General features: G+C 39.3%; 1 protein-coding gene across 1 annotated transcript in view; it reads right to left on the reverse strand.

Moving 5' to 3' along the window:
* The window catches only part of CNTNAP5 (contactin associated protein family member 5), a 299,098-nt gene that overhangs the window by 130,169 nt on the left and 155,376 nt on the right, over positions 1-13,553 (reverse strand). The window contains exons 8-10 of the mRNA XM_086616177.1: positions 6,803-7,067; positions 4,026-4,175; positions 2,719-2,890 (exon numbers count right to left, since the gene is read on the reverse strand). Of these exons, the coding sequence (XP_086472303.1) occupies positions 2,719-2,890; positions 4,026-4,175; positions 6,803-7,067 (587 nt within the window). The remainder of the gene's footprint in view (positions 1-2,718; positions 2,891-4,025; positions 4,176-6,802; positions 7,068-13,553) is intronic.

The following is a 13,553-nucleotide window of genomic DNA, read 5'->3' on the forward strand; positions in this document are numbered from 1 at the left end:
CTTAGATAACTAAGACAAATGTCCCATTTACATGTTAATTTAGCTACACAATTCCCACATGCGTTAAAATTATAAAAACACGTGCTTTACAGTGCACACAGAAATAAATCTCATAATTAAGAAAGGGGAAATAACAATTCTCAGAGAAGATGCTTTTTAAGGAGTTTTAACACTCCTTCTATAGAGCGATTGAGCAGCTGGATATTGCACACCTGGAGCCAGACCCACACTTTGCTATACTCCAGAGCTGCTGCAATACAGAGCACTAGTTGAACCATGGTGACTAGTTGAATTATTGTGACTGGATGTGTCAGATATTTTGTGCAGTGAACCAATTTGAAGGAGATTTGAAAACATACTCAAGGGTACATCATGCAGACCAGACAGCAATACAGTCTTTAGATTTGAATTAAAATTTCTTATTCTCACAAACCTTTCCATCTAGTTTGTTGTAAGCAATGATGCCATAATACAGGCTTGTGGAACCTTAAATTTTCAAAACTGGCTAGGAGGAACACACTTTCTTGTTCAGTCTTTTCCCAGCTCATCCACTGGCTTAGGATAAATTGTGTTAGCAAAATAACACAAAAGATTTGCCTCTTGTCTGTATTTTTCTTATTTATTTTCTTTGAATGTCTTCTGTCTTTCCAGCTGTCCCTTCCTGGGGATCACTATTGACTTCAGCACTGCACCAGCACACTTTCATTGCAAGGGGAGGGGGGTTAGTCCTTCCTTCTTTCCTGCAAAACAGCTTCAAGCACAGTTATTGGAGTTGCCAGACAGGGAGAGAACGCAGGGTGGTTCACTGAACGAGAAAACTGCCGTCTCCACAGTGCTGGTGAGGCTCACGCTCTTCTGTGATGAGGGGAATTTCTGAACTTCAGCTCAACACTTTCCCACATGGCAGGCTTCTCTCCTCCCCTTCAGGGTACCTTCACCGATACACCAAACCTCATAAGAGAATCACTTTTGCCAATCGTAAATCAAATATTTTTTACCTTCTTTTTTTAGTCCATCTTGGTTTTGTGATCATATCTACTATATGATCATAACTACTATAGATCTACCTAGCTTATGTAGTACAGATGCATAAATTTAATGCTATCCAGAGAACTGCATTGGAAGAAAGTGCTTTAATCTTCACTAGATCATGTATAACTTTTGTTTATGTGTGTGATATATTCAAGGCAATGATTATGTAAAGCACCACATTCTTATTATGTTTGGATCCTTGTTCTAAATAATTGTATGGTATGATCACAGACTGATGCTTGTCACCCTTAGGATACTGAAGATGAGGAAGACACTTGCAGAAGTACCACAGATGTACATTGTAGCCTGGACTTGACGACAATGAAGGCACTGGACACGTCCCACAGTACCCCTGCATCATAACAAAAGAGTTCTCTTCTGTTTCAATATACGAGTTGCCTTTGAACAGTCCACTTAAATCTTAAATAATCTGTTTTTCCAAGAAAACAACAAAATATTTCCTTTCTCTTAATTCTCAGGAAAGTTTACATTTTGCTCCCTTTTATTAAATTGGCTGCATTTTATCAATTCTGTCCACCATTTCAGGTACACCAAGCATGAAATTTATATCCCCCTGAATTCAGTCATCATTAAACATGGAAATAGATTTGGTCAACAGAGTCAGTATTTTCTCCGTACAAGTTAACAAACATGAACATACAAAGATGAGTACACAGGTCTTGCAGAACAGAGGTTTTGCCCACTTTTCAAAAGATTTGAGCTCCAGGAGGCTAATCTCTCCTACAGTAAACAGTAATAGAAATTGGCCTTCAGCTCTACCTCTGTAAGTAACATGTCTGAAAAAATTAAGTTAAACCCTTAAACTCCTAACACATTTCCAAAATATCCTTATGATTCCCTTAACTATTCAAAGCACATGAAATTTCCAGCAGTTCCGTTTCCATTTTTCAGAACTTAGCTAGATTTAAAAAAAAAAAAACCTAAAATCAGAGCCTATTATTGCATGTACTAACTTCAAAGTACACATTTCTGGAAATAATTCAGAAACATTTAGACACTAAAAATCCATAGGAAGCAAAGGAGAAGTTATGAAATACTTTCCAAAAAAATTGGTTGCTTATTTCTTCTCTACTCTTTATGAGAAAATCAGGGTTTCCTGTGAGGTTTTAGCTTAGGAGGGATACAGATCAGTATTTAAACTGAAATGTGTCTCTGGTATATATAGACATTTCATCATTATATTGTCCTACTGAATGGGCAGTATGTTGCATGAGGTGTACCATATCTTCATGATAAACGTGCTGTGCTGTAACGGCTAACAGGAAAAATTATAAATGATCTGCTTAAGCAAAACCAGCTAATATGTTAAGGGGATGACATGTTCTGATGAATCAAATAATTTTTTCCTTCTCTTTCATTTCCCTCTAAAACTTCAAAGCAATCAAATGTTGTTTATGCATAAAATTTAATCCTTTCACCAATCTGTAGTTTGATTGAATTTGCATACTCTATTTCCTACAAGTCAATGTGAAGAGAGTCTTATGTAATTGAAACCATTTCCCCTCCAGTCCTCCTATCTTTGCTGTAATATTTTCTATTAGTAGCTCTATTACACCTAATATCCGTAATGTTGGCAGATTAGAATTTTCACTTGATGCAACCTGTATTTACAAACCACTAGGATGAAAAAAAGAACAAATACAAGAAAGAGGAAACAATAATTACCTGTCTTTGATGCCACACAGATCAATGTGTAAATCACTAAAATTCCCCAGGGAGCCTTGCTGAACTAAAATGAGGTCCTTGGGCTGGTTATCAATAAAGATGAGCCTCATACAGCCTTGAAAAGCAGTAATGGGATTTAAACATTGGGAATCGGTGAAATTGTCAGGACACCCTGTGGGAAAAAGAGAAGAGGCAAAGAAGAATACTGGAATGTTCATCTATTTCTGCTGGGATTTCCTGATGCTAGAACTCAGAGGCTCATTATTCCAAGTGTTTTCATTCCTTGTGCTATGCAACCTTCTGTGTTATAAATACTTCAGTAAGAAAGAAAAGAGAAAAAAAAAGAGAAAAAAAAACAAGTGCTGCCACTGGATGTATCAAAATATGAAGTTTACACATGCGCTAAGCAAAATCAAAATGTGGGGTTTTTTCCATCTTCTTTAAACTCCACGGTTGATAGCAACTGACTCCCATAAAAAAAGCCATACAAACATACAAATTGTAAAATCATTATGGGTTAAATTCAGCTGCTGTGGCAAGGCACAGAGCAAAAGGATGAAATCCTGTGGACAGCAAGCAAGAAAACCATATGTATCTGAGCTTCCTCAGTATTTGGCTAGCTCTGAGATCCAAAGCCTCCTGTGCATCCTTACTTAGTGCTGTATCCAAAGGGTTCATCGAGATCAGAGCCTCACTATGGTAAGCACCTCACAGAAATATATTAGATAAAAAGACAGTTGATGACACTTCCTTTATCTAAATTAATACTTGCACTCCAAACTGCAGAAGGTAGTATTTTTCAAGACTGTTCTTTTCATTTCAAGACTGAGCTAAGCCTACATTTGTTTCCATGAGAGCACGGTATCTAAATATCTTTGTAGGTCTGAGTCATATGTCAATTAAGTTCTGAAGTCCAAAGTCACTGCATCTGATCAGGACAGTGATATCTACAGGAATATTAATAATACTAATAGTCCTCAGGCCATTTAAATATAAAAACCACTTGTGGCTAACACAGCTAGGTAGGTTTTGCACGTTTTGCCAGCTAGATGTAGGTAGTCATTGGCAGGACCAGCAGGACACTTTTACAGCTGTGTCAGCAGTTCTGCTCATTCTCTCTCTGTCAGAGTTGACCAAGACCCTTCAATCTTCCCACAGTGCTGTATGCACTGTAGCTCAACAGTGGGTCTAAAATCAGTTATTACATTTGCTCTTAGCTGCAGAGTGCACCTGGGGAGACCTCAATGGTAAGCACCTGAGGATCTGCATCACGAAAATCTGTCCTGCATTCATCTGAAACAACCTACCTCCAAAATAGTAGCTGTTCCCAGAGTAGATCCTTGAGACTGTGGTTGCATGGCTAGCAGTAGCAGCGTTGTTATCCAGTGTCAGGGTAATGCGATGTCTTCTGGCATTGATGTTAACAGAATGCCAAAGCCCATCGTGGAGATTGATGCCTGGCAAAAAAGATGTATGGAGAGTGAAAAAAAGAGGTGCGGGAGAACTGTGCTCTTCAAACCTCCTTGTGCTTCCAATTTGTGACCACAAATGTGCAGCTGACCTCAAAAAAGGGAGAACTGGAAGCTGAAAACAACTTCATACCTTTGGAAATGAACTGGCATAGAAGAAAAGGCCCAAGAAAGGGAAAGCTTTTGAGTAGGTCATCTCATATTTTATTCTAACCTGCTTCTGGTACTGCAGGTGCTCACCAAGCTAGCCAGGCCCTTCACCTTTCTGGTAGCATATTATTACCATTTTGTGGCTGTTTATCCCCATCATCTTCAGTCTACTGGGAAAAGCTTATAGCTCACAGGAACATGCAGAGAAGATATCGGTTGAGCTTCTGGTACTAAACACACACCTGAGATTGCAGAGGATTAGATTCAGTGAGATGGTCATACCCTGTCTCAGGCTCCAGTACGAAACCTGACAAACTCCAGTAGGTATCAGTAGGATTTGTGTTTCTTAAAACCCTTCAGCACTGAGTTAGCACACAGGCTTACTGATGGATGTACCGAAGCCTTTCTATATTGTATTTCGACATGGGTCTTGTGAGAACTGGGATTGCTGCTCTGACCAGGAACCTAGGAAGGTACGTGAAAGATTATGGTACTATGTAGCCTCTTTCTCTTCTAGACACTTGTGCAAGGTGGGAAATAACCTCTCTGATTCCTTAGTCTGAAAATCAGCGTTGCATCTCACGGCTCTTGAAATAGCACCACACAGCTACAAAGAAACTCCACATCCTCTGTTCTGACAGCCATGAAAATCGGTGGGCAAGCTTCTGAGCTCACACACAGTGGTGCAGATCAAAAGTAATCTAATTACAGTTCAAAATATGCTACTGTCAAGCTGGAGTCACTGAGATCAGGCACATACAACTAGTATTTCCTCCCCTCCCTAATGGAATATTTTTTGTTAATGTAGCTTTCAGAAGAAACAAATGAGCACTTAGTGACACAAAAAGGTGTGAGAACAGTTCTAAACAACATAAAAAAAATTGTGGGTGTGATGTGTATGAAAAGCCATTTCATTATGAATTTGAAAATGAGACAATTTCTACAGTAACAGCTGTTAACACATACATAATTTCCATAGAATAAGAGGCTGGTTTTCCAGAAAAAATGGATGATTTTTCACCTAGAATGAGTCCATTTTGAAGTGAAGTATGTTGTTAAAGTCTGAAAATATGTCTAAACAAAATAGGTCCCATCTGGGGCAAAAATAGGTCCATTCTTGAGCAAGCGTGAGTTTATTGTGAGTACCTGACATCTGCAGAACATGGCACTTGCAATTTCTGCATATTTTCCATGTGTAAGTAGGCAGTTTAGCAATGTTTTGGATAGCATCAAAGGCTGGGCTCAGGTTCATGATTTCAGAACTACACAAAAACAAATACACTCAACCAAATATTGACATTGCCTCAGCTTTGTCAACAATTTAATTAGGACAGCAATAAGGGCTGGAAACTCAGTTTTCTGTGTTCAGTCTTAACAAGCTAAGGCTGTAGCAATCTACATGAATAAGGATAGATGCAGGGTTGCCTCACTTTCTAATTTTTCTATCATAAAGGGGAATGAAACATGCATACAGAACAGCTCTGCTTTGACAACTGTCAGATTTTATCTCTGCTTCTTTTAATAGACACATATGCCCTCTTTTAGTCTGTACTGAGAATATTTTAATACTACATATTTTTTAACAGCTGCTTTTTTAGAAAATACTACTAGTATTATTTAGTTCCATGTGAGTTCCATCAGTCTATTACTCATTCACCTTTGGAAACTGGGTATTTAACCTACGCAGAAAACGAATTCCCAGGCTCCCGCCCAGCATGGCTGCAAAGCAGCAAGGGATGTGCAGAGGTCCTGGGCTAAGAACATTTATGTTTGGGATGCCAACACAGCTTATGTAGGTCACACTGGGATGGCAGCTGGGCCACTCTGGTCCTGCCTCTGTTGTACAGTCTAAAATTGTTTCCCTAGGGAGCCAATGCATAGCTGTGCCAGTAAATGTTTACAGGCAATTTCCTCTGAATTTTAGGTGTGAGAGGCAACTCCATTTCACCCTCTTGCATCCCGCCAGCTGCACAAACTAACTTGAGAACTGGCTAAGGAGGCTGATCAAGGAGCATGAGGAGAGGAAGCCCGTGGTCAGTCTCTCTTCTGAGTGTAGCGCAAAGGGAGAGTGTAAACCTACAAGTCAGAAGAAGAAAATCATCTCTGAGGCTGCCTTCACCTGTGCTGGGGAATGGTGCAGTGGCTCAGCTGGCTCCCAGATGTCTTCAGCACAATCTGAGCATAGGAAGGAAGAAGGTCTTCATGTGACTTGACTGAAGAAAATTCACCATGACTGTTTATGAGCTAATTGTTGGGTACACTGGATGGAGATCTCAGGATGCCAACTTTCCATGCTTAGACCTACCTCAAGCTGCACAGAATGGATCTACCACTGGAAAGCTATAGAAAATTTGACAAGAGAAAGGAAGATTGGGTGCTTCCTTATTTCACCATCCTTTCATTCTGTGAGGTTAGACCTTTGTATTTCAAAGGGGGACAGATGAGAGCAAACAAAATTAAGGTACCTTCACTGATTTCCACTGGGTTCTCTGTCTCTTTCTGAATAAGTAGCGTCAATCTCCCACTATAAAGGTAAACCAAGAGAGGTCCTGAATTTTCAGATAATTCGGTGAACAGAAGTAAGCCATCTTTATTCCATGTTCGAAACTGGAAGCTGACTGACAAACCATCAATTTGAGGAGTGCCAGGTAGCAGCAAGTAGCTTCGACTGGTGCTGAGAAAGGTGATAGGAACAATTTGTGGTTCTGAGCAGGAAAAGGTCACGTTCCCCTGCAAATAATAAAAATCAAACATAAAAAACATGACTTTTTTTTTTTTCAGTCATCCCAAAACATACATAGTTAAATAAGATCACTGGATTTCTAATGACTCTCACAGCCGAAATAGGTATTGTTATTCAGACACAAATGTTTGGAACTCATCAGGAAACGTATCTTTCCATTCTGAGAAAACATATCTGACTTCAAAATTTTACTTTAACCCTAAGTCTGTGGGAGGGGTTTAAAAATCAAAGCCTCAATTCTTACAAGGATCTAAACATACATTTAAAAATGTCCCATATCAAGACCATGCCTGGGTGCAGAAGGGCTCATTTGGTAGCCCAGACAGACCATCTCCACATGGCCACACCTGCTTCGTGCTTCCCAGCACCTCCAATTTCAAGCTCAAGTTTAGCTTTATGTCAGTAAAATGAAATTCTATGCTGACTCCAGGAGCTCGCACCGAAGGCCCTAGCAAGTCCACTTGAACCTTCCTGTGCTGTGGGATGAGACACAAATGTCATGCATTGGCTCTGCACTGATGGGACTAACTACAGGGATGTGAACAAGGCAAGCTGCAAGTGAAAAAACAAAGCACCCTCCAAGGCACAGGGATTCAACCAAATTAGATTTATTCTAAATATAAATCAAAATGCAGCCATTAGTGACAGTACTTTTTTGGCTGCTTACACCAAAGCTACATAACCTTAAAAGTAAAAACTCCATCATCTACTTAAATCTACTACATGGGGTGAAACATGAGGCAGATTTCCTGGGTTTATTTCAAATATCCAATATGCAACTTGCAGTAGCAGTACTGGTTTATGTTTTCTTTTTCTCAGAGTGACACAGCCCTGTGCTACTCCAAATAACGAAAATCCACTTAATAATAACAATAGAAATAATTAAAAATAATTATTCTGAAATTATTTCAAAATTCATAAGAAAACTCAAAGAAAAAGTCACTTGAATATAGTACCTGTAGTGGGATGAAGCAATAGTGATACTTCCTGGCCAGCGCTAGGTTTCATGATTTCCAAGGGACATTTTGAGGAATTATTAAAGCATTACATACACGGAAAACATGGTGAAATCCAACACCATTTCATTGCCAAACTTAGTTGGATTACCTCAGTCATCCCGCCCTGAAATCAACAGTGCTATTTGCCCAGAAGAGCAGCACACTTACTCAAAGCAGTCAGCAGAATCTGTACCAGCATGTATCACTGTAGTTTGTAGAATAAACCACTCCACCGTTTTGTTCAGCCATTGTAGATTACCCAACCAGGTCATTCAAGCCATGTAATAAAACCTTAACAATATATAAAGCCTGGACACATTTAAGGAGACACATTTTTCAAAGCCGCTCCAAGAGATTGCTGCAGCCAGCTTGCTTTGAACTAGGATGCTTTGTAAAATACCAACTGGAATCTGATAAAAACATCGGAGTAAGAGGCTTTCTCCATGGAACCGCTTCTCATCAGAGCTGGCACCTCGCTTTAACAAGATAATTATAATGAACAGCACTTGACGGATGTGTAGTAAGTCGCATAGTACTTGGGGAATTTCTTTCGGAAATCTCAGACAGCTGATGGAACTATTCTCTATCACTTTCAAATGTCTTTCTAGTCTTTATTATAAAACGGAAAATAAACAAAATGCTGGAAAGAGACCGAGTTATCACTGGATTAAAGAACCCTTGATAGGTATATGTCTATATCAAGCTATTTACGTATTCCCTGCCCTGCTAGATGCGGAAGGCTACATACCAGATTTAGCAATGGCAAAAGGTGTCCATGGGTACACCATGTTAGAATGAGTTTTGAGATATAATCTAAAGTTTATCCAAACTCATCTGAACATTAGTCAGGTGGGAAGTAGAATGGAAATTTGCTCTCAATCTTTAAAATGTTTCTACTACCTGCTGGGTTTTGTCTGCATAAGAGGTGCTTTTTTGTTATCATTGTTGTTACGTTTCCACCTCAATTTTCAATCCAATTCATGACAAGTTACACAAAGACAGTCAACTGCAGTGATATACACAAATATAGTTAACTTTCTCTAGTGCTTTTTAAAGGTTTAGCCATTTAAAATGCTGATGACAAATCTTCTTTGGAATTTTAGACATTTACAATGATTCAAGTAACTCCACACAAAGCAGTAAGACATTTACATATCTTATAAATGCTTAACATCGGAGCTTGGAGGAAAGTTCAAACGTTATCTGAGTCTGCTCTCAAGTACCTAATTTGCTTCACTGGCAGTGGGAGGTTGTAACACATTTGGACAGGATTTTTGTCTCAAGCTTTTTGCAGATTTTTACCTACCAGCATAACAAACTATGCCTAGACCGACTTAACAGTGCCAGAGAAGGTGAATGCTAAGGTGAAGAAAAGTGTTTGCAAGGCACAACAAACTTTCAGATAACCTTAAAATAAGACAGTAAAGACCTCGTGTAGTCAATATTGTTTCAACTGTTTGCAGCAGCACCATAGCAAAGTATCCCTGATGCATATACATGGGCCCAAATATAAGGCCAAACTTCTGTCTCATTTTGATATGAGGTTCTCAACACTTGCAACTAGTCCTAAACTCATAGATTGCTGTGACCTCTTGAAAAACTCTGCAACGCTCTCTAGTCATTCATACTAGCTAGTAACTCATGCCATTTGGGATCTGCACAGCAGTCTTGTACTAGGACAGAAATGGCAAAGAGTGCTCATTGAACCCATGGCCAATGCTGGGACATATAGGCAGGACCTATGCTTCTCCTCTCACGCTTACCAGGCAAGAACTTCAGGCTCTATAGCTTCTCCATTGACTAAACTGACGGAGAGCAGGTGTGATCCCACCTGCCACAAGAGAAAAAAAGGGTGGGAATGCATAAAGGCAGTGCTGCAATATTCTGTGTACATAGGATTAAAGGTACATTTAGGGGACAGAAAAGAGGCTTGTTTGCCTTTGGCAGGGGGGTGGTGAGGTGGGGGTTGGTCTTTTAAAAAGTTATTTTTGTTACTCTTATTTAAGAATTGAGACCTCTGTGATATAAAGGGGCAACAATTGATTTTACTTAGAGCTAAAAACTAGCCAGGACAATTGGGAAAAAAACGTTACGTAAATCAGTTGATGCCATGGGAATTTAAATCAGTTCAAGTGACTCATTTAAGAGGGAAACACCTTCCTAAAGCAGGATTCCAGAGCAAAACCAGATGATGTACTTAATACTCCACCAATAGCTGCTGATGTCTTTGCACTGACCAACGCTATCTACTTTCCTAGAGACAGTAACATGAAAATTTGAAAAATAAATACACAACTGTAACTTTGAAGAATGTTCATCCACTGAAGCGGGATAGCTTCCCATTACAAAACCTGTTAAATTTGTCCTGAATGTTATTCTCAGACAAATTATTCCATCAGGTCCTAGTCAGAAAAGTGAACAGTTCCCCCTAAAGCTGCATCTGATCAGGAGCATTTTGCTTTAACCGGCAGCGGTTCTGGAACTCTGCAGGGTACCTGCAAGACTTCTGGCAGACACTTGATTTTATAATTCAACCCAGTGTAACTGAAAAGTAAAAGCTCATTGGCTAGGAAACAGGATAAGAAGAGCCTAATCCCTAGAGAAAATAAAGGAGATCCTCTGCTCTACCCAGGTACTGGAAACTCCAGCTATCATGTGGCATTTGAGAATTCCATCAAGCCCAGAATATCCAAACTGATCAATGAATCCTCTAATAAGCAATGAAATCTTTCCAAAAGAGTTTTTATTGTTCTTACAAGAGGAACCTTCTGAACCTAGAAATGCAATACAGATATTCACAATTTGTTTACTGGCTGCTATGACACTTGTCTCAAGACAAGACTGTAATCATCCCAGATTTCTGCAGGTGGGATACAGCTGCAGAGGTGGTTCTTGTTCAAGCAAGATCTTGAATGAACAGGTGACAGCACGTTACAGCTTTTTTTAAGGAAGAATCAGAGCATTTCCTATTAAAAAGAGAATAGAAGAACACAGTTGCTAAGTGATGAGGATAAAAGTGGATTACACAGAAGATCCTCTGAGCCATAAGCCTCATCCAAAACTGACTGGAGTCTTTCCAGTGACTTCCGCGGGACTTCAGTAAAACCTGTACAACTTTAAAGAACCTTTTCAGTCTTTTCTGGCCTTTCTTTGTGCAATATTACACACTGCTGAATGAAGGAAGACGACTGGTGCAACACCACAGTCAGGGCAAGCGGTGACGAGTTTCTTATACATTCCCCGCGCTCTCATAGAATACTAAACAAAAGTAATATATACTTGGGAAATTACTCAAACTGACAGCTTAACTGAAATCCTTAACATTTAGCCTACCGAAGGATACAGTCCAAGATCACGGCTTAAACAGGAAGAACAATAAATGAGTATTTCTGAGCTCTCATTCTACGTGTGGATTAGGGCATCAAATGGGCACTTACTTTCCTCATTAATCAACTATATGAACATTATTCAATAAAAAGGATGTCTTGTGTTCTGCAGAGGATCAGAAAGGAAGATTTTGTATTACAGGTAAGGAGACTAAAATCACAGGCTTGGCTGAGATACAAATGTGGGTAAACTGGCAAGAGTATCTCCAGCTTGGAAACTGGAGGACTATTTCTAGCTGTGAAGAGACTGAGGTTGCAGACAAATTTTCAGAGAGTAACAGAGGAAAAAGGTGACTTCTGATGCAGTTTTAAAAAGATAAAGATGAAAGATTGTCATGCAACTCTGAGCAATTGGATTTTGAGAACTGAGGAGGTCCCTTCGAATCCTGTTTTTAAATTAACTATCTCAAGCAGAACAGATGTCAGGAGACCCACGTAAATTTCAAGTCCTTCTCAAATCAAGACATTGCTAAGCACTGAAAGAAAAGTAAATCAAAGTGAGATACCAGCTCCAACCTACTAACGTACTGCTGCAAACTGTCTTAAGACAGGAAGTGGGACCACCAAGACACACGGTGTTACCTGAGTCAGGACTAGTCCACTGAGGGAGTAACTAGTCCATCCCAAGAGAAGGGTTCATACTTCAAGCGATGTTCCTATACTGAGGTGGGTTTCTCTTTCTCTGAGCAAAATTTCAGGATGGAAATCTGAAAGTTTTCCTGATCCAAGTTTCACTGAAACTAACACATCCTTGTGATAATCACCCCCGTCATAGAGAACTGCTCTGTCTTTACTCACACTAGGGATCATATATGTCAATAAAACGCTAATTATTTATCACACTAACTTGTTCACATTAGCATAACGTTCCTACGTGGAAAAAGTGGCATTTAACAAAAAAGAAAGCTTTGAAAAAACTGAAACATTGTGACTGTGACAGAATCAGGGACGAGATGCTTGGCTAGACATTTCTGGATATTCTTTCTCTCAGACTTCTAAGCTGGCTATATCACTGGCCAGAAGTAGAACAAAAGACTTTACCATTTTTATGCTCATAGTAACTGTACAATATTGTTTCATTATATGGTACAATAGCTAAGAGTTGCTGACAAAACATGGGAACAAATACACAGCTAATTTGGAAAAATTGTACATCATTTCCCTCAAAGAGACAGGAAAAGGAACGAAAAAGCGCAAGAGGAAACAAACAAACAAAAAAACATAGATCACTTAATATGTTCCTTCCTTTGAACAATAAGCAGGAATAAAGCCAGCCTTTGAAATTCACCTTGCCAGAAGTGGCTAAAATAGATGTCTTAGATCAAACTGGCAAATTAGCACAATCCAAGCCCAATTTTTGTTCCAGTTCAAGGTAAACTGATCTACAGCTTATTAAGTTTTATTACCTAGAATAAAACACAGCAGCAAGGAAATTTTTAATTATTATTATTATTATTATTGTTCATATGAAAACAGAGCCACATCTACTTTAAAATAGAAAAGTGCACAGAAAGCAATTCTTATCAGCTTTTTTTTTATTTATTAGTTTTCTTCATTAGATTTTCCTCTTTTGAATTCCAGTCATAGCACAGCACCAGCCTAAATGGCTGGTATGAACTGCACATACTCCAGGCTCTTGACTGTAACGGGGTCAGCTTGCCCCTTTTGGTTATGCTGGGCAGCCAAGCACCAGGCAGTTCCCAGGGCCTTAGTAATTGGAATAAGACCTTAAAAAAAAGCCACTTAAGCCTTGGCTTTATAGCAAATTACATTCTCCCCCATTTTCCCTATTCCCTGCTAACTCCTATGACAATAATTAGCCATCTCTCTTGCTCTCCTACAGGGACTAACAGCCTTACCACCTCCCACCTTGAAACATCCTCCTCTGCTCAGCAGGTACTAACCGTCCTATTCACTCAATCTGACTACCCAGATAATGTAATAAATTAGACTCTGAACAATTGTTTCTAACCTGTAATTTGTTGAAGGCTAATGACTTTCAAAAAGGCTTGGTTTGCTCAAAAACACGTCATTGTTTTCTGCATGTCTCAACTAGTCATAAAAAAAATATCGTCTCCCTCCCTGAAAG

The sequence above is a fragment of the Tauraco erythrolophus genome, chromosome 8 (assembly GCF_009769465.1).
Source record: "Tauraco erythrolophus isolate bTauEry1 chromosome 8, bTauEry1.pri, whole genome shotgun sequence".
NCBI classification, from domain to species: Eukaryota; Metazoa; Chordata; class Aves; order Musophagiformes; family Musophagidae; genus Tauraco; species Tauraco erythrolophus.